Source organism: Lissotriton helveticus, chromosome 10 (assembly GCF_964261635.1).
Source record: "Lissotriton helveticus chromosome 10, aLisHel1.1, whole genome shotgun sequence".
NCBI classification, from domain to species: Eukaryota; Metazoa; Chordata; class Amphibia; order Caudata; family Salamandridae; genus Lissotriton; species Lissotriton helveticus.
In genome coordinates, this window is record NC_136071.1 from 115,713,549 (window position 1) to 115,740,466 (window position 26,918).

The following is a 26,918-nucleotide window of genomic DNA, read 5'->3' on the forward strand; positions in this document are numbered from 1 at the left end:
AATATTTTCATTTTGGTTGAATTGTGTATACAATCTCAATCACAGGGCACTCTCTACCATAGCGTATTAAGCAATTATTCCTTTGTTCTTTTTCTCTTTTCAGCATTCCATAATTCCCAGAGGATCCCTGTCTTTGAAAGTTCTTGCAGAGCTACCCATCATTGTTGTGCTCATGTATCAGGTTGGTGTTTCTGTGAAAATAAAATGATTATTTTTTGTGCTACGTTGTGTTTACACATCTAAAGCGTAGTTTAGATATGGCAAAAGTTTGGCCTTTGTCTCCGATCAGTGAATTCCTAATTGATGCACAATTGAGTATGGGCGTTAAGTTTTATTCATAGTTCCTATGTCGTACTTACACCAATAGGTAACACGACCTGTCAGCAGAACAATGAGATGAATGAATTAGTGGTCAGATGCAGACCACCTCAAGCCGAATTGTTGTTCTTTGTTGGTAGCAGTGTGATGGGCTGATTTAAACAATGGGTTTATTACTTGTTGCATAGTGGGTTCCGCCCATTAATTCCTTCTGGATTTAGCTGCTTTTTGGCCTCACTACCCAGGGTCTTACCGTTAAGTGTCCGTCTATGCCCCCGCCAGAGGGATGCCACCAGAGGGCGCACTGACAAAGGGCCACCTTGTAGTTGGAGCACTGTCAGTGCGCCTCCTGAGGGTTCCTTTACCTCTGCTCCCGCGTCTGTAATGTGGCGTGGGCGCCAGTCAAGAGTCTCCTCATTTGCATAGGGCACGTTACTATGCAAATTAGGGCACACCCTCTGAAGGTAGCTCTGGCGCTTTAAGTGCGCCAGCGCTATCAGTATTATTGAAGGGGATGCACAAGCGTCTGCGCCCCCTTCTATTATACCAAAGTGCCCCTAGGGCGAGCAATGAAAGTACAAACATCAGTAGAAAGTTGTTTTTTATAATTACATGCAGGGGAGGATACTTGTGTGTTGAGTATTCCCTTACTAATTCTTTGAGTTTGACTGACAGGCTTGACACACTGTGTGTGAAATTGGTTTGGCTCAGTAGTAGCAGGGAGCTTGTAGATCAGGCTTAAGTCACATTTTGAGAGTAGGCCTCTGCAGTGTCAAAGGACCTGCATGTGAGGCTTGAGTTATGAAATGCATTTGTAACAGGTCCCCTTTTCCCATGGCTGGGAAGAAAGAAAGGGCATTAACTGATGATTTTGATCTATGAGATGGATGGGTGTTGATCTGAATGTATAAGTGTGCCAGGATACTCCCCAAGTTGTTCCTAAGAGTAATCCCAGCTTAGTGACCCCAAGATAGTCACCACTTCAGTCACAGTATGCCTTCAAAATCATGACTGTGGAGCAAATGTTGCTCGAAAGACTTATCCAATAATAGTGGAGTGCCCGAGTGCTGCTTCCATAATATCTCCTGTCCTTTGCTTGGATGCCATTCTGTATTTTGTGTGTTTTCCTGTTGTGGCTGTCATAGGCCAGCCCAACCTGAGGTACAATGAAAGCAACAATACTTCTTGTATTTCTATCAAAGGAATTTATAAAATGGATTAAGAATGCTGCAACCTGTTAGTAATACGTTTTTGTCCTTAAAACGTTTCAAAACACAAACGTTTAAACTGTATGCGCTGTGCTTACAGCTGAAGAGTAATATGATTGCCATCATTGCTATAATTTCTGCTCCATGTTAAGACGCTGTTTATTTAATTTATTTGCACCTTCATTTGTTCTGCAGTTTTATCAGATTGTGGTTAATTTTGTAGTTCTTTGCTGTTGGTTTGACAGCTTGTTTATTTTTCCCCCATAGCTCTACAAACTAAACATTCATAATGTGGTGGCCGAGTTTGTGCCTTTGATCATGAATACAATTATAATTCAGGTATCTGCCAATGCCAGGTGAGTTATGTTATCCTTTCTCTGTTTGCTGTAAGGGTGTTGCACTACATTGACATGTATAGAATGAAATTATTGAAACGAACCACATGCACATCTTGGTTATTCTAAAAATATATGTGATGTATTTTAAAATATTTGAAATATTTGTAGTTACAAGTAAAAAGCATGAACAGGCTATACACACCGTGGTCACAAACTGCCTGGCACTGACTTTAACCCACCTCAAAAGGTAGATCATGTAATGAAAACCATGCTTACCTGTGTAGAAAATGAAAGGTCTCTTTTAATAATGAAAAGCAACAGAGTTCAGGCCAGGTAAATAATGATGCACAAGTACCTAAATGCAAGGACAAATTGCAGAAGGCACTACCACTTACATTCTTTCCAGAGCTGAAGACAGACATTCGGCACATGCTGATCAGGGAGCCTGGTCGCACCCTGTACATGATAATTCAGTGGGAAAGTAAACGAAAAAGATAAAGTACTTCATCATATCTCAATGCATGGCTTTAAGGTAAAAGTAATGTGGATGAAAAACTCATTATAAAATTTAAAACAAACGGGGGACTGTGAACATTACTGATTATCTCAGAGATGGCCTTCCAGATCCCCGGGCACAGCCAGGTGTACATCCTACAGCGTGAAAAAAGTAGCCAGTCTACTATAAACTAGGGAATGATCAGGTGGCAACAACATGGATAGCACCTTAAGTTGGCATCCTGTCAATCCAGTTAATCTGCGTGTACAAAGTTGGACCACTTTTAAGTGTGCATTATCGGTTCCCCTTATTTCCTTGGAAAATGTTCTGCTGACCACATCTTTTGACGATGCTTAAAACCTAAACATAAAAGATGGTCCTTAACCTATATTTAGTATTTGGAACAAATCAATTATTTGAAATAATACTAGTTCACAGGAATTAATCCTAAGCAGAGAAAGAAAAATGTTCTTGTCTATACACATATATATATAATGCACCCATCAAATGTTTCAAAACAAACAGTTTCTTCGAACATCAACATTTATTTTAATATTTACAATTGTATAAAAATACTTTGTACATCGATCAAAGAAAGAAATCTGCCAGGTGCAGTAGCAATAGTGCAAGGAAAAGTGCTCGTGAAAGAAGAAAAAGATAAAGTAGTTTGTATAAAAAAAGGCTAAGGTACAACTCCTTATGTCTGAAACCTGACCCAAACAACTAAATCAAAGCAATTTCTAATTGCAAAGACAAAATGCCATGGGGAAGGGGATGGGACATGGATTCAGGTTTCCAAAAGATTAAAGGGTAAGAGAATGTCGACGTTTCGACCCTGGCGCATTGGTGGGTGGGTTGACACCTCAGCTGCGGGTCTTCATCAGGACAAGGACGGACAAGGGAACCTACAGCGTAAGCTGGCAGCACTTCACATAGATGAGCTACCAATCAATGATGGGCTCTGCCAACGAATGGTATGTTATACTGGGTCGCCTCAAGTCTATCAATGACGAGGTTTATCCTTGTATAGAACTAAATTCCGAGGGCATATAGGTATAATACTCTGAATTCATTCACAGGTCAGTAGTGCAGCAGGTAACCAAATCACCCCGTCAGCTCTGTTGGAATTAATCACAAAGCCGGCACACGAAGTGTGGAAGCCACAGGTAACAGGCACAAGTGAATGGAATCTTGAAGGCTCTTTATAGATTGATTTAATGGGTTGTAAATCCCCAAGACGATGTAACAGCAAAGACGCATCAGGATACCCCATTTTTTAATGATGCTTAAAACCTAGCCATTCAAGTACCAAAACTTCCAGTGATTTTAGTTTTGCTTTTGTTATCACCCCCTTTTGATTGTGGTAGTGTTAATGGTGAATACAACGTTATACCCCTCACCTATCTTCATAAAGGACCTTCCCCTCTTTTTCTTGTTTTTTGGTGGGCTTTTGACCAGCTGAGGTTAGATAAAGCGTGCTTCTGCAATATCTGTTGTCTTGGATCAATTAATTTAGTTCTAGATCAGGAAGATGCCTTATTCAAAAGAGGCGAGGATGACATTTGGTAGCAATGTGAACACAACATACATTTTGTTAGGATTTACACACATTACAAAATTATATTTCCAATTTGTGTTGCATGAATACCACACTGAAAATAACCAGGATGCGCATGTTCATCATTTATTGTTATTGCCCAAGTTTTGATTGATTGTTTAAAATAAGAACCCTCATTGTTTCTAGCATATTTAGAAATTTTGTTGCACTTTGCTTTATTAGTAGTTCACTATTTCTATTTATTCAGTGCATGATCGCTGCTCTGATGGAAGTGTTAGGGCAACATAGACTTCGCATACTATATCGAAGGCCCCAAGCATGTGCTAGCGTTGTGCTTTAAAAAGTTAGTCTCACAAAATGTATACAGATCAGAAGGATACCTGTTCAAACTTACAGGAAAGTGGAAAGCATTGTCATTATGAGGCATAGTAATAAGACATTGTGGCATGTGTTGTAGAAGCCTGCTGAGGTGATGAGGACACTGTATAGACTATTATAAATGTGGTAGCAGTGTTGAATGCGTTAAACCTTAAGAGTTTTCATTTTTATGTTTACATTTTAATTGACATTTTTTGTCACTTGAATCACAGGCAACATAAACTCTACAACAAGGAACTGTATGCTGATTTTATTGCAGCTCAGATCAAAACCCTGTCATTCCTGGCTTATATTATAAGAATTTACCAGGTGGGTGATGTGACCAGTATATTTACGCACTAGTTTTGCTCTAATGGGAAATAGGTTTCCTTTTTCATTCATGTGTTAGGCTATAGAGGCTTAGAAAAAAAAACTGTTGCACTAATTCAAACCTTAAATTTGCCAATACTGGATGTTGTAGGGAGTCTTATGAATGTCAGCAGCATGTACCATCTTTTTTGCAGCGTGAATCTTTCTGGATTCACTATGCTGTGCATTATTCCGCGGTCTTGTGGTTGGGTCCGGATTCGTAGTCTTTTCTTTGTTTTTTTTTTTTTTTTTCTCTTTGCCCAGGTGGGCGTCGGCGTCACACCCCCTTTGGGTGTATTTCCGGTGACGTCGGCATGCTTCCTGCGGAAGCTCCCACTCTTGGGCGCCATCTTCAGATTCTTTTTTTCCGCGGTCGGGTCTGGATCGTTCCCGTTTGGGCTCCAGACATTTTTGGAGAAAGAAGAAAGAAAATACAGAAAAGACGAGGAGAAGTCATCTGAAGACTCCAGGGGACTTCACCGACGAAAGACAAGCAAAGATAAGGCGTTTTCCATCCAGATCTTCGACGACCGTCGACGAACACGCGACCAGAGAGGCCCTGGACGCTCGAGGATGGACAACACGCCGTTCAAGTTCTGCCGTAACTGCCACCACAAGTACGCGCAGAAGGACCAGCACCCGGTATGCAACCTTTGCCTACCGGTGGACCACGAAAGCGGAGACTGCAACGCCTGTTCCGCCTTCACCCCGAAGACCCTTCGTGTGAGAGAGAGGCAGAGGGTAGCACACGCCGCCCTGCAGGGGAAGGCCCCGACCCCGTCGCTCTACGAGCTGGGGATGTCCTCCGAGGAAGAAGACAACGCTGCCGCCGAAGACGACAGCTACACGGTCGTAGAGACCGATTACACGAAGACTTCTGACAAGGTAGGAGACTCTTCGGCCCCCAAGAACCCGAGAGACTCTGAGTCTCGAAAAATCGAGGGCAAGACCCCGAAAGCGCCGACGCCAAAAAAGGCGGCGTCCGCGACTACTCCCAGGCCCAGCGGATCCTCAGAGAAGGAGTCCCCGGCGCCGAGAGCTGCTGATCAGCAGAAGACGTCGAAAATCGTCCCCGAAAAGGATCGATCGACGAGGGAGAAAGACCCGAAACTGTCGACGACGACCAGAGACCCGATATCCGGTTCGACGTCGAAAACTTCGACTCCGAGAGGCACGGCGACGAGCCATCCGTCGAAGAGAGCGGCGGAACCATCCGACGCGGAACACGCGGCCGAGATGGAAAAGAAAAGAAGGCGCCTCGAGGCAGAAATGGAGAACTTCATGCAGCGGAAAAAAGATTTCGACGCAAGGATGAAGGCCTTCACGATCCCTCACAAGACCAAGCCACCAGTGCTGGAGGCGGTCGAGGAGGAAGAAGAAGAGGTCGCCGAAGTCACCGAGCAAGACCAGGACGTCGAGGTGTTCGACGACCAGGAGGAGTACGAGAATCCCCACGAGAGCTACAGCTATGGGGAGGAAGATGAGGGCAGGACAGACACAGAGTCGGCGCCCTATGACCTTCAGGAGGTAGATTACATCGATGTCGACACCGACAGCCCGGAGGAGGTGGTCGACACCTACCCCTCGAGGCCCTCGCCGCCGGACGACATCGGGGCCTACAACGCGGTGATACAATCTGCCGCAGCAGCTTTCAAGCTCAAGCTCGACGAAGAGAAGCAGAAAGCAGACTTCCTTCTGGAAACATTGCTCCCAACACAAACGAGGAGCCAGTTCCTCCCGATGCTCGAGAGCGTCTTGGCTCAGGGGAAGGAAGCTTTCAGGGAGCCCGCAACATGCAAGGCAGTAACTCCCAGAACTGAGAAGAAGTACAAGCATGCCGCAAAGGACCCGGCCTACATTCAGGGCACGGTCTCCGCAGACTCCATTATCACGGCCACAGCAAGGAGGAGGGCTAACGTACCCACTACCTCGGGCCCGCCACCGGATAAAGAGAGCAAAAGGATGGATCTGGTGGGCAGAAGGATCGAACGGAATGCCGCGACCCACTGGCGCATGGCTAATTCCAACGCCCTGGTAAACAGACACATGTACCAAATCATGGAGGGACTGGGGCAGTTGGTGAAGGACTTGCCCCAGGATGCCAAGCAGAAAGCCGAAAAGCTAATTGAAGAGGGGAAGAATGCTGCAAATTCTTGCCTTAAGACGGCCCTGGATGGGGCAGACACCGCCAGCAGGCTCATGATGATGGGCGTCACGGAAAGGAGACACGCCTGGCTCAGGATATCCGGTTTCAAACCGGAGGTGCAACACAGCATCCTGAACACACCATTCAACGGCAGTACGCTTTTCGGACAAACAGTTGATGAGCAACTCAGCCAACTTAAGAAGGATAACGAAACAGCAAGATCCATGGGAGCATTGCAGTTCAGAGGGAACAAGAGGGGCACCCCGTCACGGAGGCCCGGCGGAAGAGGCGGAAACCAGCCAGGTACATCACACCAGGCTTTCCAGCAAACGCACCAGGCAGACTCGCAGGGTCAGCAGGGCCATCAGAAACAGCCCTGGCAGTACCAACAAAGAGGCCAGTCCTTTCGAGGGAGAAATGGACGGGGACAAAATAGAAGAGGGGGCCAGCAGCCCACCTCCAAGTGACTTCAAAAAAATCCGTGTGCCCACCCACAAAAAAGATCCCAGGGGGCAGCACGTACAGATGGGTCAAGACAAACTAGACACCTACGACCACAGGACACCAGTGGGAGGAAGATTAAGATTCCACCTCCAGGAGTGGAGAGGAATCACATCAGACAAATGGATCCTCAACATTATCCAATTCGGATACTGCATAGAGTTGGAGGCGAGGCCAACAAACAGAAAACCAAGAAGAAAGCCGCTAGCAAGCAAGCAGCTGCAGTGCCTTCAGGAAGAAGCAAAAGAACTCCTGCAGAAGCAGGCCATAGAAAGGGTACCCTTCAAGGAAAGAAACACAGGAGTATACTCAACATACTTCCTGGTACCAAAAGTAGACGAGACAATGAGGCCCATTCTCGATTTACGGTTCGTGAACAAATTCATAAGAACGCAAAAATTCAAAATGACCTCCCTGCAAGAGGTGCTCCCACAGTTGCAGACCGGGGACTTCATGGTCACTATAGACCTCAAAGACGCATACCTGCACATCCCAATGAACAGGAAGCACAAGCACATGCTCAGGTTCACCGTCGGAGAAAGCCACTACCAGTTCACGACACTGGCCTTCGGTCTAAAATCGGCACCAAGAGTTTTCACAAAGTGCCTCGCAGCAGTCGCAGCGCACCTAAGAAGGCAGGGAATACATGTATACCCTTACCTGGACGACTGGCTGGTGAAAGCAAACTCATACCAGAAATGCAAGCTGCACGCACATACAGTGACCAGCACGCTCATAAACCTGGGGTTCTCCATCCATTGGAAGAAATCATCAATGGAGCCGGAACAAGTGAAGATCTTCCTGGGAGCACAGATCAACACCTTACAGGGCAAGGTGTTCCCCAGCGAGAAGAGGGCGAGGGCGCTGGTGAAGGAAACTCGCCTCTACCGGAAGGGACAAGCTCGGACAGTGAGGACGGCGAGCAAGATCATGGGGATGATGGCATCATGCATCCACCTGGTACCGAATGTACGACTCCACATGAGACCCATTCAAGAATGGCTACAGGAGCAATGGTCACAAGCTACAGGCAGTTGGGAGGATCTAGTGGTTGTAACGCACGCAGTGCAGAAGGAGATGACATGGTGGACCATGGAGAACATAGCAAGGGGAAAGCCTCTAACGCCCCCAACGCCAACAGTGACCATCACCACAGACGCATCCCTGAAGGGATGGGGCGCTCACATGGAGGAGCTCAAGGTGAGGGGACTGTGGACACCGACGGATGCCACAAAGCACATCAATTACTTAGAATTGAAGACAATCTTCCTTGCACTGAAGGCCTTTCAAACAAGACTGTACAAGCACAGGGTATTGATACAAACAGACAACACCACTGCGATGTTCTACATCAACAAGCAGGGGGGCACACAGTCCGCACCGCTTTCAACGCTGGCGCAGGAGATATGGAGATGGGCCATCCCTCTCAAGATAGACCTGCTAGCCATACACCTACCAGGGAAGGACAACATACAAGCCGATTGGCTCAGCAGGCAGACATCGGCATCCCACGAGTGGGAGCTCAATGCTCAGGAGACAAGATACCTGTTCGACAGGTGGGGGACACCATCGGTGGACCTGTTTGCCACACGCCAGAATGCAAAATGCCAAAACTTCGCATCCAGGCAGCCCGAGGAGGGGACACTGGGGAATGCCCTATGGATAGATTGGTCAAGGACATTTGCCTACGCCTTTCCCCCGATACCACTGATGCACAGAGTACTGAGCAAGTGCAGAGCGAGCAACAGGACACTGATACTGGTCGCACCGCAGTGGGCGAGGCAGACCTGGTACTCGCAGATCATGGAGATGACACAGTGTGCACCCCACAGATTCAGCAGGAGGAAAGATCTACTGTCCATGCAGAACGGAGAGGTACTGCATCCAGAGCCAGAGAGCATGAGCCTAGTAGCGTGGCTCCTGAGGACATAGAGTTCGCACATTTGAGACTACCAGAAAGCACCCTGAGGGTACTTCGGGAGGCACGAAGGCCCAGCACTCGAAAGTGCTACGTTGCGAAATGGAAAAGATTCACAATATGGTGCAGACAGGAAAGACTCCACAATAAGATGAAGAGGGACTCCACAGTGCTAAGGTACCTGACGCACTTACTGGAGAAGAACCTTAGCTCATCCTCGTTAAGAGTTCACTTGGCAGCGATAGTAGCCTACACAAGGGGAGAAACGTGCAGGAGCTTCTTCACATCACAGGTGGTGAAGAGATTCCTAGAAGGAGCGAAAAGGATCGCACCACCCAAGCGGGTGCCGCCACCTGCATGGAACTTGAACACAGTCCTAACGGAACTCATGAAAGAGCCCTTTGAACCACTTCACAAGGCCTCCCTAAAGATGCTAACTATGAAAACAGCCTTCCTGGTTGCGATAACGTCCTTACGCAGAGTAAGCGAGCTTCAAGCGCTGACGCTACAAGAACCATACATACAAATACACAACGATAGAGTTGTGATGAGGACTGACCCACGCTTCATGCCGAAGGTGGTATCCAATTTTCACATGAACCAGTCTATACAGATACCGAGTTTTTTCCAAAAACCCACAACCAGCGCAGAGAGAGCTCTGCACACCCTGGACGCCAGAAGGGCAGTCATGCACTACATTGAAAGGACAAAGGGGCACAGGAAAACGAAACAGTTTTTTGTGTCCTTCGCAAACAGCTTCATGGGCAAAGCAGTAACCAAAAGGACCATTGCACGATGGATCGCACAAACAATCCAACTCTGCCACAAACGGGCAGGACAGGAACTGGCTGAGGGGACACGTGCCCACTCCACCAGGAAGAAGGGCGCTACAATAGCCTTCCTGGCTAACACACCCATAGAGGACATATGCCTGGCGGCAACATGGGCTTCGGTGCACACGTTCACGAAGCACTACTGTGTGGACATACAAATGAACAAGGAAGCTCAAGTGGGACAGAAGGTGCTACAGCACATATTCAACACCCAACGCTCATCTTCCACCCAGCCGCCACAGAGATGAGAAACCGCTACAAAATCTATGCACAGCATAGTGAATCCAGAAAGATTCACGCTGCAAAACGAATAGTTTTCTTACCTGTCGGTGTAGTTTTGCAGCTTGAAGATCTTTCTGGATTCACTAGCGAACCCACCCACCTCCGCCAGAAAGATGAGGCTGGAGAGAGAAGAGGTGGTTAACTAAAGAATAGACTTTGAAAATACAAAGCGGTAAATACAAACTAAGAAGAACATTGCCATTACTTCGGAAACGAAAGAAACACGGAAAAAAAGAACCCGAAGATGGCGCCCAAGAGTGGGAGCTTCCGCAGGAAGCATGCCGACGTCACCGGAAATACACCCAAAGGGGGTGTGACGCCGACGCCCACCTGGGCAAAGAGAAAAAAAAAAAAAAAAACAAAGAAAAGACTACGAATCCGGACCCAACCACAAGACCGCGGAATAATGCACAGCATAGTGAATCCAGAAAGATCTTCAAGCTGCAAAACTACACCGACAGGTAAGAAAACTATTCGTTCTCTCTGGTAAGCCCTAACTCCATGGGGCTATGCCAGGCCTTTTCTTAGGGCCCTGGGGCAACCAGATGTTACTGGACCCTACCCAGTAGGTAAGGCTATTTACCACTGGCGTCCCAGGGTCACTGTACTGTTGCAGTCTGAGTTGGTTAGCCTAGGAATCCCCTTTAGGCACTTTATTATCTCAGGGTTGTGAGGCCAAGTAGTCTAAACCTTAGGAGAGGGGAATGGCTTAGAAACTCCGTTAACTAGGAGATGGCATTTAATAACTTCACTGACCAGTCAATTCTTTGCTTTATGAATGAAAGGACTTTAATAAAGGTAAGTAAAATAGTAACACATTGAAAACAGAAAGTCATAGGTCCTCGCTTCAACCCCAAATGTCTTTATAGTTCTCTCTCGCTAGGTGCTAGACTCATGCTCAAAACTGAATTTGTTGACTATTGAGAACCTGTAGGAGATGCTTTGAGTTGACTTTAGGTTTTGCCTGAATCTTTCTGCTCCCTTTAGAAAAAAGATGATTGAATAATGAGATAAAAGCATTAATTTGAAGTATCTGTCTTTGTTTTCAAAAATACTCATGCGTTAGGAGTGACAAAACTATTGTTCATTGCAAGATGAGGGAGAGTACTTTGGGGCCCATCAAACAGGTGAAGAGGTGTTAGGCTATGTTATTTATCAATTTTAAAGTTCGAAACAATGTACTGATCCAGTAGAAATGTCTGGGACCTTAAAGTAATAAGACAAAAAAATGCAAAGGGATGCTACCTCTCTATCAACCATCATGATTTCAAAGTTGAGAATGGCACTTGAGTTTGTTGGTATTTGCAACACACACACACTCTCCCTTTATTAGTGCTGTGCATTGAGCTTAGTAATTATGTACATGTGGTTACCTTATTTCCAAAGCTGGTAATGTAGCATGCACCCCTCAAACATCTGTGAAAGAACAGCTGTCCCTTGTTGAACATTGAGGCCATAAAGAAGAACACAAATGTTCTCCAAGTGGCTGTTGAAGGAGAACAGAAACAGTGAGATCACCTATTGACTACTGAGGAGCAGTCATCAAAGGAACTGTTAGTCTCTGTAAACAATGACTTGGTACTTGCATAACACTGTATATTGAAGTTTTTAATTTTTTTAACCACGGGAAAGAAAATGTATATTTGTACTCAATTTAATGATATTCCATCGGTCACCCTCGAAAGCCGAGTTGATTTTGCTGAGACTCAATCTTACGTCCTGCAGGATGCAACTAATGTGAGCTCCCAATGTTTTGCTCACTGACCTCTCTCTCTCTCACTTTCTCTGTCCACTTTTACATGAAAGTCAATGCAAAAGAGTAGAACTGTATAAAGGGCTAAGAATAGCACTTGTGATTGCTCAACTAATGCATAAACTGCAGTGATCCCTGTTATTACAGGTTGGAATTGTGTTGTTTCCTCTTATCCTCTCTACCCCTTATGTTTGTCTAGAGCTACTGCCTCTGGCACTAATGAGCGGCAGTCTGGCCACATAATCCTCTCTCTCCTTGGCCTGCCTCCATTGCTACCTGTATCCTTAAGAGAGATGGATGACTCCAGCCCAAAACCATCCAATCCTTTGGCCATGAGTGGACACTGCTCTGCCCTACAACTATTTCTTTCAGAAAGCTGTTGCTTCTGCAGCAGTACAGTATCCTCCCACTTGTGCCTCTGCCCCACAATACAAGTCTCCTGCCTGCCTACCAGCGCTACAAGTTATGAGTTTTGCAGCGTGAATCTTTCTGGATTCACTATGCTGTGCATTATTCCGCGGTCTTGGGGTTGGGTCCGGATTCGTAGTCTTTTCTTTGTTTTTTTTTTTGTAGCCCAGGTGGGCGTCGGCGTCACACCCCTTTGGGTGTATTTCCGGTGACGTCGGCATGCTTCCTGCGGAAGCTCCCACTCTTGGGCGCCATCTTCAGATTCTTTTTTTCCGCGGTCGGGTCTGGATCGTTCCCGTTTGGGCTCCAGACATTTTTGGAGAAAGAAGAAAGAAAATACAGAAAAGACGAGGAGAAGTCATCTGAAGACTACAGGGGACTTCATCGACGAAAAGCCGGCAAGGAGAAGGCGTTTTTTCATCGAGATCATCGACGACCGTCGACGAACACGCGACCAGAGAGGCCCTGGACGCTCGATGATGGACAACACGCCGTTCAAGTTCTGCCGTAACTGCCACCACAAGTACGCGCAGAAGGACCAGCACCCGGTATGCAACCTTTGCCTACCGGTGAACCACGAAAGCGGAGACTGCAACGCCTGTTCCGCCTTCGCCCGAAGACCCTTCGTGTGAGAGAGAGGCAGAGGGTAGCACATGCCACCCTGCAGGGGAAGGCCCCGACTCCGTCCCTCTACGAGCTGGGGATGTCCTCCGAGGAAGAAGACAACGCTGCCGCCGAAGACGACAGCTACACAGTCGTAGAGACCGATTACACGAAGACTTCTGACAAGGTAGGAGACTCTTCGGCCCCTAAGAACCCGAGAGACTCTGAGTCTAGAAAAATCGAGGGCAAGACCCCGAAAGCGCCGACGCCAAAAAAGGCGGCGTCCGCGACTACTCCCAGGCCCAGCGGATCCTCCGAGAAGGAGGCCCCGGCGCCGAGGGCTGCTGATCAGCAGAAAACGTCGAAAATCGTCCCCGAAAAGGATCGATCGACGCCGAGGGAGAAAGACCCAAAACTGACGACGACGACCAGAGACCCAAGATCCGGTCCGACGTCGACGTCGAAAACTTCGACGCCGAAAGGTACGGCGACGAACCATCCGCCGAAAAGAACGGCCGACCCATCCGACGCGGAACACGCGGCAGAGATGGAGAAGAAGAGAAGGCGCCTCGAGGCCGAAATGGAGAACATCATGCAGCGGAAGAAAGATTTCGATGCAAAGATGAAGGCCTTCACGATCCCTCACAAGACCAAGCCACCGGTGGTGGAGGCAGTCGAGGAGGAGGAAGAGATGGCCGAAGTCGTCGAGGAACAAGACCAGGACGTCGAGGTGATCGACGACCAGGAGGAGTACGAGAATCCCTACGATAGTTACAACTATGGGGAGGAAGAGGAAAGCAGGACGGACGCAGACTCGACACCCTCTGACCTACAGGAGGTAGATTACATAGATGTCGACACCGACAGCCCGGAGGAGGTGGTCGACACTTACCCCTCGAGGCCCTCGCCGCCGGACGACATCGGGGCCTACAACTCGGTGATACAAGCTGCCGCAGCAGCTTTCAAGCTCAAGCTCGACGAAGAGAAGCAGAAAGCAGACTTCCTTCTAGAAACATTGCTCCCAACACAAACGAGGAGCCAGTTCCTTCCAATGCTCGAGAGCGTCTTGGCTCAGGTGAAGGAAGCTTTCAGGGAGCCCGCAACATGCAAGGCAGTAACTCCCAGAACTGAGAAGAAGTACAAGCATTCCACAAAGGACCCGGCCTACATTCAGGGCACGGTCTCCGCAGACTCCATTATCACGGCCACAGCAAGGAGGAGGGCTAACGTACCCACTACCTCGGGCCCACCACCGGATAAGGAGAGCAAAAGGATGGATCTGGTGGGCAGAAGGATCGAACGGAATGCCGCGACCCACTGGCGCATGGCTAATTCCAACGCCCTGATAAACAGGCACATGTACCAAATCATGGAGGGGCTGGGGCAGTTGGTGAAGGACTTGCCCCAGGATGCCAGGCAGAAGGCCGAAAAGCTGGTTGAAGAGGGAAAAAACGCGGCAAATTCTTGCCTTAAGACGGCCCTGGATGGGGCAGACACCGCCAGCAGGCTCATGATGATGGGCGTCACGGAAAGGAGGCACGCCTGGCTCAGGATATCCGGTTTCAAACCAGAGGTGCAACACAGCATCCTGAACACACCGTTCAACGGCAACACCCTTTTCGGAACAACAGTTGATGAAACGCTCAGTCAACTGAAAAAAGATAACGAAACAGCAAGATCCATGGGAGCATTGCAGTTCAGAGGGAACAAGAGGGGCACCCCGTCACGGAGGCCCGGCGGGAGAGGCGGAAACCAGCCAGGTACATCACACCAGGCTTTCCAGCAAACGCACCAGGCAGACTCGCAGACTCAGCATGGTCAGCGGAAGCAGTCCTGGCAGTACCAACAAAGAGGCCAGTCCTTTCGAGGGAGAAATGGACGGGGACAAAATAGAAGAGGGGGGCAGCAGCCCACCTCTAAGTGACTTCAAAAAACTCCGTGTGCCCGCCCACAAAAAAGACCCCAGGGGGCAGCACGTACAGATGGGTCAAGACAAACTAGACACCTACGACCACATGACACCAGTGGGAGAAAGATTAAGATTTCACCTCCGAGAGTGGAGAGAAATCACATCAGACAAATGGATCCTCAACATTATCTAATTCGGATACTGCATAGAGTTGGAGGGGAGACCAACAAGCAGAAAACCAAAAAGAAAGCCACTAGCAGGCAAGCAGCTGCAGTGTCTGCAGGAGGAGGCAAAGGAACTCCTGCGGAAGCAGGCCATAGAACGGGTACCCTTCAAGGAAAGAAACACAGGAGTATACTCAACGTACTTCCTGGTACCAAAAGTAGACGAGACAATGAGACCCATTCTAGACTTACGGTTCATGAACAAATTCATAAGAACGCAAAAATTCAAAATGACCTCCCTGCACGAGGTGCTCCCACAATTGCAGATCGGGGACTTCATGGTCACAATAGACCTCAAAGACGCATACCTGCACATTCCAATGAACAGAAAGCACAAGCACATGCTCAGGTTCACCATCGGAGAAAGCCACTACCAGTTCACGACACTGGCCTTCGGACTAAAGTCAGCACCAAGGGTCTTCACAAAGTGCCTCGCAGCAGTCGCAGCGCACCTACGAAGGCAAGGAATACACGTATACCCTTACCTGGACGACTGGCTGGTGAAAGCAAACTCATACCAGAAATGCAAGCTGCACGCACATACAGTGACAAGCACGCTCATAAACCTGGGGTTCTCCATCCATTGAAAGAAATCATCAATGGAGCCGGAACAGGTCAAGATCTTCCTGGGAGCACAGATCAACACCTTACAGGGCAAGGTGTTCCCCAGCGAGAAGAGGGCGAGGGCGCTGGTGAAGGAAACTCGCCTCTACCGGAAGGGACAAGCTCGGACAGTGAGGACTGCGAGCAAGATCATGGGGATGATGGCATCATGCATCCACCTGGTACCGAATGTACGACTCCACATGAGACCCATTCAAGAATGGCTACAGGAGCAATGGTCACAAGCTACAGGCAGTTGGGAGGATCTAGTGGTTGTAACGCACGCAGTGCAGAAGGAGATGACATGGTGGACCATGGAGAACATAGCAAGGGGAAAGCCTCTAACGCCCCCAACGCCAACAGTGACCATCACCACAGACGCATCCCTGAAGGGATGGGGCGCTCACATGGAGGAGCTCAAGGTGAGGGGACTGTGGACACCAACAGATGCGACAAAGCACATCAATTACTTAGAATTGAAGACAATCTTCCTTGCACTGAAAGCCTTTCAAACAAGACTGTACAAACACAAGGTGTTGATACAAACAGACAATACCACTGCGATGTTCTACATCAACAAGCAGGGGGGCACACAGTCAGCCCCGCTTTCAACGCTGGCGCAGGAGATATGGAGATGGGCCATACCTCTCAAGATAGACCTGCTGGCCATACACCTGCCAGGGAAGGACAACATACAAGCAGATTGGCTCAGCAGACAGATATCGGCATCCCACGAGTGGGAGCTCAATGCTCAGGAGACAAGGCGCCTATTCGACAGATGGGGAACTCCATCGGTGGACCTGTTTGCCACACGCCAGAATGCAAAATGCCAAGACTTCGCATCCAGGCAGCCCGAGGAAGGGTCACTAGGGAATGCCCTATGGATAGATTGGTCAAGGACATTTGCCTACGCCTTTCCCCCGATACCACTGATGCACAGAGTACTGAGCAAGTGCAGAGCGAGCAACATGACACTGATACTGGTCGCACCACAGTGGGCGAGGCAGACATGGTACTCGCAGATCATGGAGATTACACAGTGTGCACCCCACAGATTCAGCAGGAGGAAAGACCTACTCTCCATGCAGAACGGAGAGGTGCTACACCCAGAGCCAGAGAGCATGAGCCTAGTAGCGTGGCTCCTGAGGACATAGAGTTCGCACATTTAAGATTGCCAGAAAGTACCCTGAAGGTCCTGCGGGAGGCAAGACGGCCTAGCACTCGGAAGTGCTATGTTGCGAAATGGAAAAGGTTCACAATATGGTGCAGACAAGAAAGACTTCACAATAAAATGAAGAAGGACTCCACAGTGCTAAAGTACCTGACGCACTTGCTAGAGAAGAACCTTAGCTCATCCTCTTTGAGAGTTCACTTGGCAGCGATAGTCGCCTACACAAGGGGAGAAACCTGCAGGAGTTTCTTCACATCACAGGTGGTGAAGAGATTCCTAGAAGGTGCGAAAAGGATCGCACCACCCAAGCGGGTGCCGCCACCTGCATGGAACTTGAACACAGTCCTAACGGAACTCATGAAAGAGCCCTTTGAACCACTTCACAAGGCCTCCCTAAAGATGCTAACTATGAAAACAGCTTTCCTGGTTGCAATAACGTCCTTACGCAGAGTAAGCGAGCTTCAGGCTCTGACGCTACAAGAACCCTACATACAAATACACAATGATAGGGTTGTGATGAGGACTGACCCACACTTCATGCCGAAGGTGGTATCTAAATTTCACATGAACCAGTCTATACAGATACCGAGTTTTTTCCAAAAACCAACAACTGCCGCAGAGCGAGCTCTGCACACCCTGGACGCCAGATGGGCAGTCATGCACTACATTGAGAGGACGAAGGGACACAGGAAAACAAAACAGTTCTTTGTGTCATTCGCCAACAGTTACATGGGAAAAGCAGTAACCAAAAAGACCATTGCACGATGGATCTCACAGACAATTCAACTCTGCCACAAGCGTGCAGGACAAGAGCTAGCAGAGGGGACACGTGCCCACTCCACTAGGAAAAAGGGTGCTACAATAGCCTTCCTGGCTAACACACCCATACAAGACATATGCCTGGCGGCAACATGGGCTTCGGTGCACACGTTCACGAAGCACTACTGTGTGGACATACAGATGAACAAGGAAGCTCAAGTTGGACAGAAGGTGCTACAGCACATATTCAATACCCAACGCTCATCTTCCACCCAACCGCCACAGAGATGAGAAACCGCTACAAAATCTATGCACAGCATAGCGAATCCAGAAAGATTCACGCTGCAAAACGAATAGTTTTCTTACCTGTCGGTGTAGTTTTGCAGCTTGAAGATCTTTCTGGATTCACTAGCGAACCCACCCACCTCCGCCAGAAAGATGAGGCTGGAGAGAGAAGAGGTGGAAATAGAATAAGTGGAAAATACTTTGAAGGTACAAAGCGGTAAAATATCACCTGAATAGAACATTGCCATTACTTCGGAAACGAACGAAACACGGCAAAAAAGAACCCGAAGATGGCGCCCAAGAGTGGGAGCTTCCGCAGGAAGCATGCCGACGTCACCGGAAATACACCCAAAGGGGTGTGACGCCGACGCCCACCTGGGCTACAAAAAAAACAAAAAAAAACAAAGAAAAGACTACGAATCCGGACACAACCACAAGACCGCGGAATAATGCACAGCATAGTGAATCCAGAAAGATCTTCAAGCTGCAAAACTACACCGACAGGTAAGAAAACTATTCGTTCTCGGCTACAAGAAGAAAATCCTTGTAGGACTGTCCTCTCACTTGTATCCCTACGCTACCAGTGTATGCTGGTGCACCCTAAATACTCAACAAATGTGATGTTCATGCAGAATTTGAATTGCAATGTCTGAGAGAGGCTAACTCAATGTTTATCTTTCTGCTATTATGTATTAATTTGAACAGCTTTGACTGACGCGTCCAGATATCCTTCCCAGACTAAATCTCCAGGTGTGACCTAGTCGAGAGCTTAAGACTTTTGGAACTTCAAAGTCCAGGAGGCAAGGCTTTACTCTTGGATGTGGTATGGGTTGTTAACATAAACCTGACCCAAGAATCTCAATATTGTGGCAGCGCTATTAATTCAAAGAAATATAGGAGGAGTTGGTTGTGAGGAAATGGGTTGTGTTATATGGTGTGGTGTGGTGTGGTAGTGCAACCTCACAGTGTATTACACTTAGACAAAACCTAAGGGTCCTAAAGGGATTGCTATCAAACTCGCAGCTCAAACCTGGGTACCTGTGGCACTGTTCAGCAAGGCTTACATAGAGGAACATTTTAAGCAGTACCAAAAAAAGTGAAGAACTCAGCACTAGATGCAAGAATTCTGACACTATTTTATAAAAATACGTTGTATTTTTGTAAGAATTTAAGGGCTAGAATGACAAAGATCCACCGGACTGTTCCTAGGATATAGATTTTACAAGCAGTAGTAAATTAGTGCAATGTCTCTCAATCACGAACAAGCCGTGGCAAAGTCAACAAAGATGATTTAGGAACATGTCAATACGGTTGTAAGAAGTACTTAGGGCAACCTGCTCACGCAGGGAGATAGTCAGGGGGACCAGCAAGCTCATCAAGAACAGGTACCTTCACCGGAGAAGCAGTCCTTCAACATTTCCAGGCACTTTATCCGCATTGCAAAGGATTCCTTTGGAGTGATCATGATGCAACGAATGAAGGATGCTGAATATGCTTTAAGGATGCTGTGGCTGAGACTCAATTAGTGTGGATTTATTGAGAGGAGTAGTCTGGTACCAAACACTCCTGGTTTTTAGAGGTGCCATCATGGTGCTGGGGAACTAGCGTTGTTGAATATTGTGCCCATGTACTCTTTATGGCTTCCGTGGCACTTAGAATATGTGAGAATGGACTTAAATATTATATGGGCAGATCTGCTCATGCAGCTATATCCTCACCTGTCGTATAGTGCACCCTGCGGAACACCTTCTACAGGAGTGACTTAGCTATACCTTAGGCAGTGCTAGTTGGCGTGGCACACAGGCATTGTGCCATGTCAATTTTGTTATTTTATCTGCACCATACCATGCATGCAAATGAGGACTACCTAGGGGACCCTCTTCTTCCCAATGTCCTAGATACCATTTACTAGGACTAATTGTGGAATAGTTTTAGGGAAGAAGCACTGCCACAGGAGGCCTGGTTGGCAGGTACAAAAGAATCACTTTCTCACAGAAGTTAGCGGGGCTGGGTTGCCAGCCTGTAACTCTGTACTTCCCAATGGGAACAAACCAATGTTTAAACCAATTAAACATACACCATTTTAATGGTTACAGCACGTCACTGAGTACTGTTTTGGGGGACTCTGGGAATTTCAGAGCAATTTTGCCAGTAGTACCAAGTAGTCAAACTGACGGCAAAAAGTTGGGGTAAACCTGCAAAAGCCTGTTTCCTTACATTGATAAATAATAAAAAAAAAAGCTACAAATATTCTTTCCCTGCCAAACAAAATACCAGGTAATAGTACCTTTTGTGGTTGAAATATGATTGAAAAGATGTTTATTGCATTAATGTGCAAGCTCCAATTCAGTGGCAACATTGAAATCGATTGTTACAAGTTTGTAATTTTGTTTCAATCACATTCTTTAACCTGGATTTCTCTACCATAGTTGAAATAATGTGAGATTCTGTAGTTTAGTAAGTTCTCAGTTTTGCTGTTTTTGTGTTACAGGACCTGGTGGCAAAGTACTCACAGCAGATGGTGAAAGGCATGCTGCAGCTTCTATCCAACTGCCCAGCGGAAACCGCTCACCTTCGCAAAGAGCTTCTTATAGCTGCTAAGCATATTCTCACTACTGATTTAAGGAGCCGTATGTAATCTAAAACAGTTTTTTTTCATTTTTGTTTTTCACATTTTGTTTGGGTAACTGTGGAAAATAGCATTTTTCTGAAGTAAGATGTTGCCATATTTGTATGTATAAATGAAAACAAGAGCTGCCCAATAACTAAACTAAAATGAGAGATATTCACAAGTTATCTGTGTTTGTGAAGCGGACTGTCGCCCACAAGTGTATCCTGGCATTGAGTATGTGTGTGTCCTCATCCCTGCCTATGTAACATAACGTGTATTTGTAAAGCGCATGTTCACTTAGAAGGGTATCTTGGTGCTGAATAACTGATATTTATTTTTACCCAACTCCATGGTACTAATTTTATCGACCCCATAAGGATGAACGGCTGAGTGGACCAGCAGGGGTTTGAACCTTTGACCATTAGGTCAAACACATGACCCTACAGTGAATGCATCAGTCCAATAAACCACCAAACTTGTAGGTTAGAAGCCACTGACATGTAGGTTGGTTAATTGAACAGCCCCTTCTTCAGCTTATTGTGTAATTCAAGAAGAGAGGAGAAGGCTTTGATTTGGAAGAGGGAGGCTGTTCCATGCTTTTGGAGCGATGTAAGGGAACGCTCATCTAATTCTGTGTATGAGGAGAGTGTGTGCAAGTAGGAGTCCTACGGAGTGATTAACGGCAGGAGATGCGACAAATATAGCATTTTACAACCGTGATTTTACACCGCGATACATTCACAACGCGGTCGTTACAACGCAGTGCCATTACAACGCAAGTGGTTACACCGACTTGCGCTAGATGGCGCGCTGGACTTAGGACTAGTATGACTTACTATTCCAACTCCAGTGTGTGCAACAGTAGGGAAGGTGTTGGAATATTAAATCATACTATTCCTTAGTCTAGAGCGCCATCTAGCGCAAGTTGTTGTAACTACTTGCGTTGTAACAACCGCATTGTGAATGTATTGCGCTGTAAAATCCGCAATGTAAAGGTTGTTTCTGTATATGACTCTTCATGTAGGTGGTGGTCTACATTGTGTGGTGCCTTGAGTGTGTGTGTGGAGTTTAAAATGAGCGCCAGGCTAATAGCTTGTGTTCTATTCGTTTAGAAGGAGCAGATCAAGTGGAGAGAGAGTCTCTGAATGCCACTCTCGTACAGTCGCCTGATGAGGATGGGGTGTGAGACAGTGTCAAATGTTATAGAGAGGCTCTCCTAGACCTTCGCCGAGTATTGTAGGAGGGATATGAGTGTTTAGTTGAAAAGCTGGCTAGTTCAGTGGATGGTTTCTTGAGCAGGACCATGACTGTGGCATGTCAAGAGGTGTTCTGGAGTATGGCTGTGTTGATGGAAGCATTGAAGATGTTTTTTAGTGCTTAGCTGAAGATCAGTAGGAGTCATTTGATGAAGGTGTGATAGGGGCAAGGGTCAGAATGGGGGCCCGAGTGGATGGACTTCATGGCAGAAGCGATTTCGACAATCGGGATGGCTGCCCATAAGGCCCTGTTTTGTTCTGTTCTTCCTCTATGAAGGGAAGTTGAGTTGCGACAGTGAGGGCGGTCTGATTAAAAGTCGGAGTTACTGCATACACAGGTGATTTTTTTACTAATTATAAGCCTATCAAATTGGATGGGTGACCCTCATAGGCTACAATGTGTTACAGCAAGTTTTCATGAGCATAATTATGCTCAAGTGGGATGGGGCACGTAGGGCAAGTCAATTCATAGATTTTCAATGGAGCAAGGCGTACGTACATCAAGGTTGCGTTCTTTGCTCTCGTTTTTTTTCTTATATGCTAATGGTGCATCTTGTTATTGATAGGATTGCATCCACGATGCTCCTAAATTTGATTGTACACCTATCCCCATGTCTACTCTTTGCAGACAATACTTTGCTTATTTCAAGAACCTCTGTGGGTTGCAAAATTTGCTCAACAGATTACAGGCCTTTTGTGATACAGGGGCTTGGAGATTAACATCAAAAAGATGAAGTTTGTGGCAATTAGACCCCATAAGGATTTTTTGTAGAAACATGAGATTGGGTAGACAGTGCCCTAAAATTGACTCTGCATATTTAAAAAAGTAGGGTGATAATTCTCCTCAAAGCATCAGCTATTGCGAATTTGTATAGATCTACAGCTTCTAGATGAATATCTCCAGATTTAGTGGTCTGTAGAGCAACTGCACAATCTGAAGTCCTTCATGGGGCAGAAATCTGGGGAAAGGGTAATACTAAAGAGCTTACCATCAGAGAAACTAATGTTGTTAGGTCTCTACTTAATCTACCGCAGAGTACTTCGGTCCTCCCCTCTACTGTGATATGTCTTTGAAACACATAGGCACCCTGACAGCCCTTAAACGTTACTATACTGGACCAGGTTGTGGACAGCTCCAGAGCTAGTCTTTTAGGAGTGGTGTAAATGAGAATTTACGGTTTGGATAGGGATCATAATTTGCAACGCTTATGCCATATTAAGCTCTGGTTTTATGCCCTGTGGCTGGTATTTCCATTAATTGAACAGCAAGATTATAAAGAAGATCTTCTGGCTCTGTTACAGAAAAATGGCGAATAAATACATGAACTGGTAGTCTTTTGGATACTTTTTTCAACCAGTTCCATCTTTTGAAGCGTATTTAGATAAAATAGTTCCTCACTGGGCCAAAACATTATATATTAAGTTCAGAATTGGAACATTACTTCTTAGCAGTTTTACTTGTAAGTGGGACATTAGATTGACTAGCAGTGGGCTGTGTAAGGCATGTGGCCTTAGGAAGAAAAATATTGAACATGTTTTGTTCTTCTGTCCTATCCGTTAGCAAGAAGGAAATGCATACCCCCCTTTAGTCTCAATCTCGTGCGTCAAAAGTACCAGTTAACCTTACAAGTACTATAGTGTGACACAATTTCTAAAATTGTGTCTGACCCAAATACCTATTTATTTTCTGTATGGGTACAATGGAAACGTTTGGGGCTACTTTTTTAATTTTAATTGACAAGATGTATTTTTATATAAATTGTTGTGCGTTTCTCATATGGCCTGTTGTCTTTTTCCCTATGTTAGCCTAATCATGCATGTTGTAGGCACCTTTAGTTTTGCACAGGTTACTAATACGCTTGCTTTTATGCCACGTTATATTATCACACAGAACCAGCACATGTTTTTGTATTTTATTCTTTTCCTGGGATTTGGGCTGAACAGCCTTGGCAAGGTCAAACAACATTGCCCCTTGTTATTCTCTCTGGTCTGACTCTAGCACCTAGACATAATAAAGGAATGTAGCTGCTGTGTTTGAATGCACATATCTTGTCATATGACTGAGGACAGGGATTCTGAAAAAAGACACACAGCGAAGGTCCTGAGACATTAGTGCGGCATCATCTGGTATGTAGAACATCCATCTATGAATGCTAACGAACGGGGTCCGCCACGAAACCCAGAGTTCTGTACTATATAACCAATTACTTTCAGTAGTACGGGAGGGGTTAGGCAGATCTGTCAGATAACGTGACGGGGCTTTTCATGGTATACGGTTGATTAACCATGCTGATGATATTATTGATATGTATTAGTTTTCTAATTGTGGCGCAATTATTGAATCTTAGAGCACGGTAGTTTAAATAAATATTGTAAACTTCCTTCATGTCTCTTTATCTTAGTGAGAGAGCGAATAGGTGTGTCCTGTTACCATGATCCCTGAAAGGGTCGAGAATGATGTGTTCTGGGGTGCCAACTCACTTATTTCTCTTGAAAGGTTAGGTGGGCAAGTTAAGCACTATAGCTATTCAGACTTGGGCTCATAGACACTGATGTGGTATGGTGACTCAGTCCCCTACTTACTGATGTTCTATGGTCCAAAGCATAGTTCTGTCCCTGAGCATAATCCCTGCAACAAAACCAGTTAAATATGGCGTATTTTGCACACTGTATATAATTGTTACATTAATTGGATGTGTTGTATTGTACTTTTTATATATCGTATGGGGTAATACCATGAAATAAATATTAAAATGAAAATGTCCTTCTCTTTATTGTACTGCATCCTGACTCTTGGGCATTATAGGCCTGACTTGTACACCCTAAAAAGGAAGGTTTAAACTTTTGCCACGGGATGAAATGGCTAAGTTGAGTTAGCTTTTATAAAGCTGCTCTGCAACCGGTAGTGGCAGTGTGGGAGGCATGTTTTACCTATTTACGTTAGTAGTAGAACAATGAGTGCTTCAGTCCACTGGTAACTTTAACTTAGGGGCCTTGGATACACAGAGTACCATATACTAAGGACTTGTAAGTGAGTTAAGTAATGCTAATTGTGTATAAACGACTTAAACATAACCATTTAATGGTTAGGGTGCAGGCACGGAGACCTGGTAAAGAGGGCCCAGTGTACCACAGGCATTACAACATAACTAAAACCAGCAGCAGTAGGGCAAAAAAGTGAGGGGGTGAGTCTGCAAAAAAGGGCATCACTTCACAAAGGGCCTGATTCCGATCTCGGTTGGAAGGACTCCCATTTGGATTTTTTTCCCAAACCGATCCGGAGCCCTTGTTTTGACCGACTCGTTATTCCAAAAGACCAAGTACAATGCCTGGAAACCCTTAGCGCTGACCAAATCGGTTCCGGAATGCATGCGGAGAGATAGAGCCCTCCAGAGCCGAATTTTACAGCTCTATGGAGTAGGTTTTCCAAGCGAGCAAGTACGATGAACGAGTCGGACAGCCTTCACAAATTGTTTCGCCTGGATCGAAACGGATGCCAGAATCGGTCTTTGGGGGCCTATAGTAGGCCCCACTTCACCCGGGGCCCTCCGAATCATACCCATGGGTCCCCCCTTTCAGACCATGCACAGTGTGACAGGCAACCTTTTATTCAATACGAACCTGTGTACGTGTTCATATCCTTATGCTTTCAAACGCATCGTACTTGTTCGGTCAGACTCCCCTGACACGAGTCGTACGGAAAGCATATGGACAAGAGTAGTTCGGTTTGCTTTCCGAACGAGATCAGAATCTGGCCCAAAGTCTAATTTGCTTTTTTAATGATGTTAAAGCTATAAAAGTAAAATGGGCTACACATTTTAAAATCATTTTGACAATACTAGAATCCTAGCTTTCGCATACTCTGATAACTCATTCCGTTTTCCGCTTCTCTGTTTTTTTTGTTACATTCTTCATAATGGACATTCTGACTAACAATAACTATAAATTTGTATATTGCAGAATTCATTCCATGCATGGATAAGCTGTTTGATGAGTCCATATTAATTGGGTCCGGTTACACTACAAGAGAGACGCTCAGGTAGGCGTTTAACTGTTGTGTTCTGCTGGTGCCGCAGCTGCTGGCTTTGAATTGTTGTAGGTCATTCTGGAGTAACCACTTTTATTACTGTTGAGGGATCATCGATCCGAAAAGTACAAATGCCAGAAATCAATTTTTCTTAGTGATTATTAACTTTTATTATTTAGCAGTGAGCTATTTAACATTTCAAACATTGTGCTCTCAACTTCTGTAACTGATTTTAGATGCAGAAGCCTGAGAAATTGTTCTTGTTGCAACCACCTACATGCCATCTCATGACTTTCCTCCATTTTGAGAGAACTGTACTCCTATGGACATGGCCGGGCTGCTCTACGTGTTTTCATGCATACTGTAGTAGTTTAGTCTACCATCCATGCTCTCAGGCAGCCCAGTGCCCACAGCTTGAGTTAACAACCCCCCTGAATTTGGCCAGATCAGATGGTTCCCTTACATTTTAATTAAGATGGCAATAATGCTGTATAATTTATCTGGATGTTAGGGGACGGAAAAGTTGGCTTTACTCAAGAAGGCCTACTTGCAGATGAAAATGCAGTTAAAGCTCTATTTAATATTGTTACATTAAATCTGATGGCCCTTCAGCTTTCAAATAACCGAGCTGAAGTAACACATTGGCGTAGTACAAATAAATGAAGTGAATGGAATGTGTAGATTTTTCTAACACTGGTAAGAATGATATAATTGATAATCTCTTTGTTCTAACAAGCAAAGGCCAACACCCCCCCCCCCCCACCACTTAGATCATTTGTAAGAGTTATAATGGTCTTAAATACCGCATTGCTCAGAGGTCGATAGTAACAGGTACAGACTGTGCAGTATACAAGGACCTTCAAATCATTGTAGACTCTTCATGCTTATTTTTTGTCTAGCAGCAGCAGCTTGTGACGCCGAAGTTAACTGCAAATTATTCCGAGAATAGGGCCTGGAATAAGATAAAGGCAGAGGACTTGCACTA

At 46.1% G+C, this 26,918-nt stretch overlaps 1 protein-coding gene across 1 annotated transcript in view; it reads left to right on the forward strand.

The window, feature by feature from the left end:
* The window catches only part of TRRAP (transformation/transcription domain associated protein), an 885,394-nt gene that overhangs the window by 68,423 nt on the left and 790,053 nt on the right, over positions 1-26,918 (forward strand). The window contains exons 9-13 of the mRNA XM_078664902.1: positions 104-181; positions 1,794-1,882; positions 4,509-4,605; positions 20,531-20,669; positions 25,867-25,945. Of these exons, the coding sequence (XP_078521028.1) occupies positions 104-181; positions 1,794-1,882; positions 4,509-4,605; positions 20,531-20,669; positions 25,867-25,945 (482 nt within the window). The remainder of the gene's footprint in view (positions 1-103; positions 182-1,793; positions 1,883-4,508; positions 4,606-20,530; positions 20,670-25,866; positions 25,946-26,918) is intronic.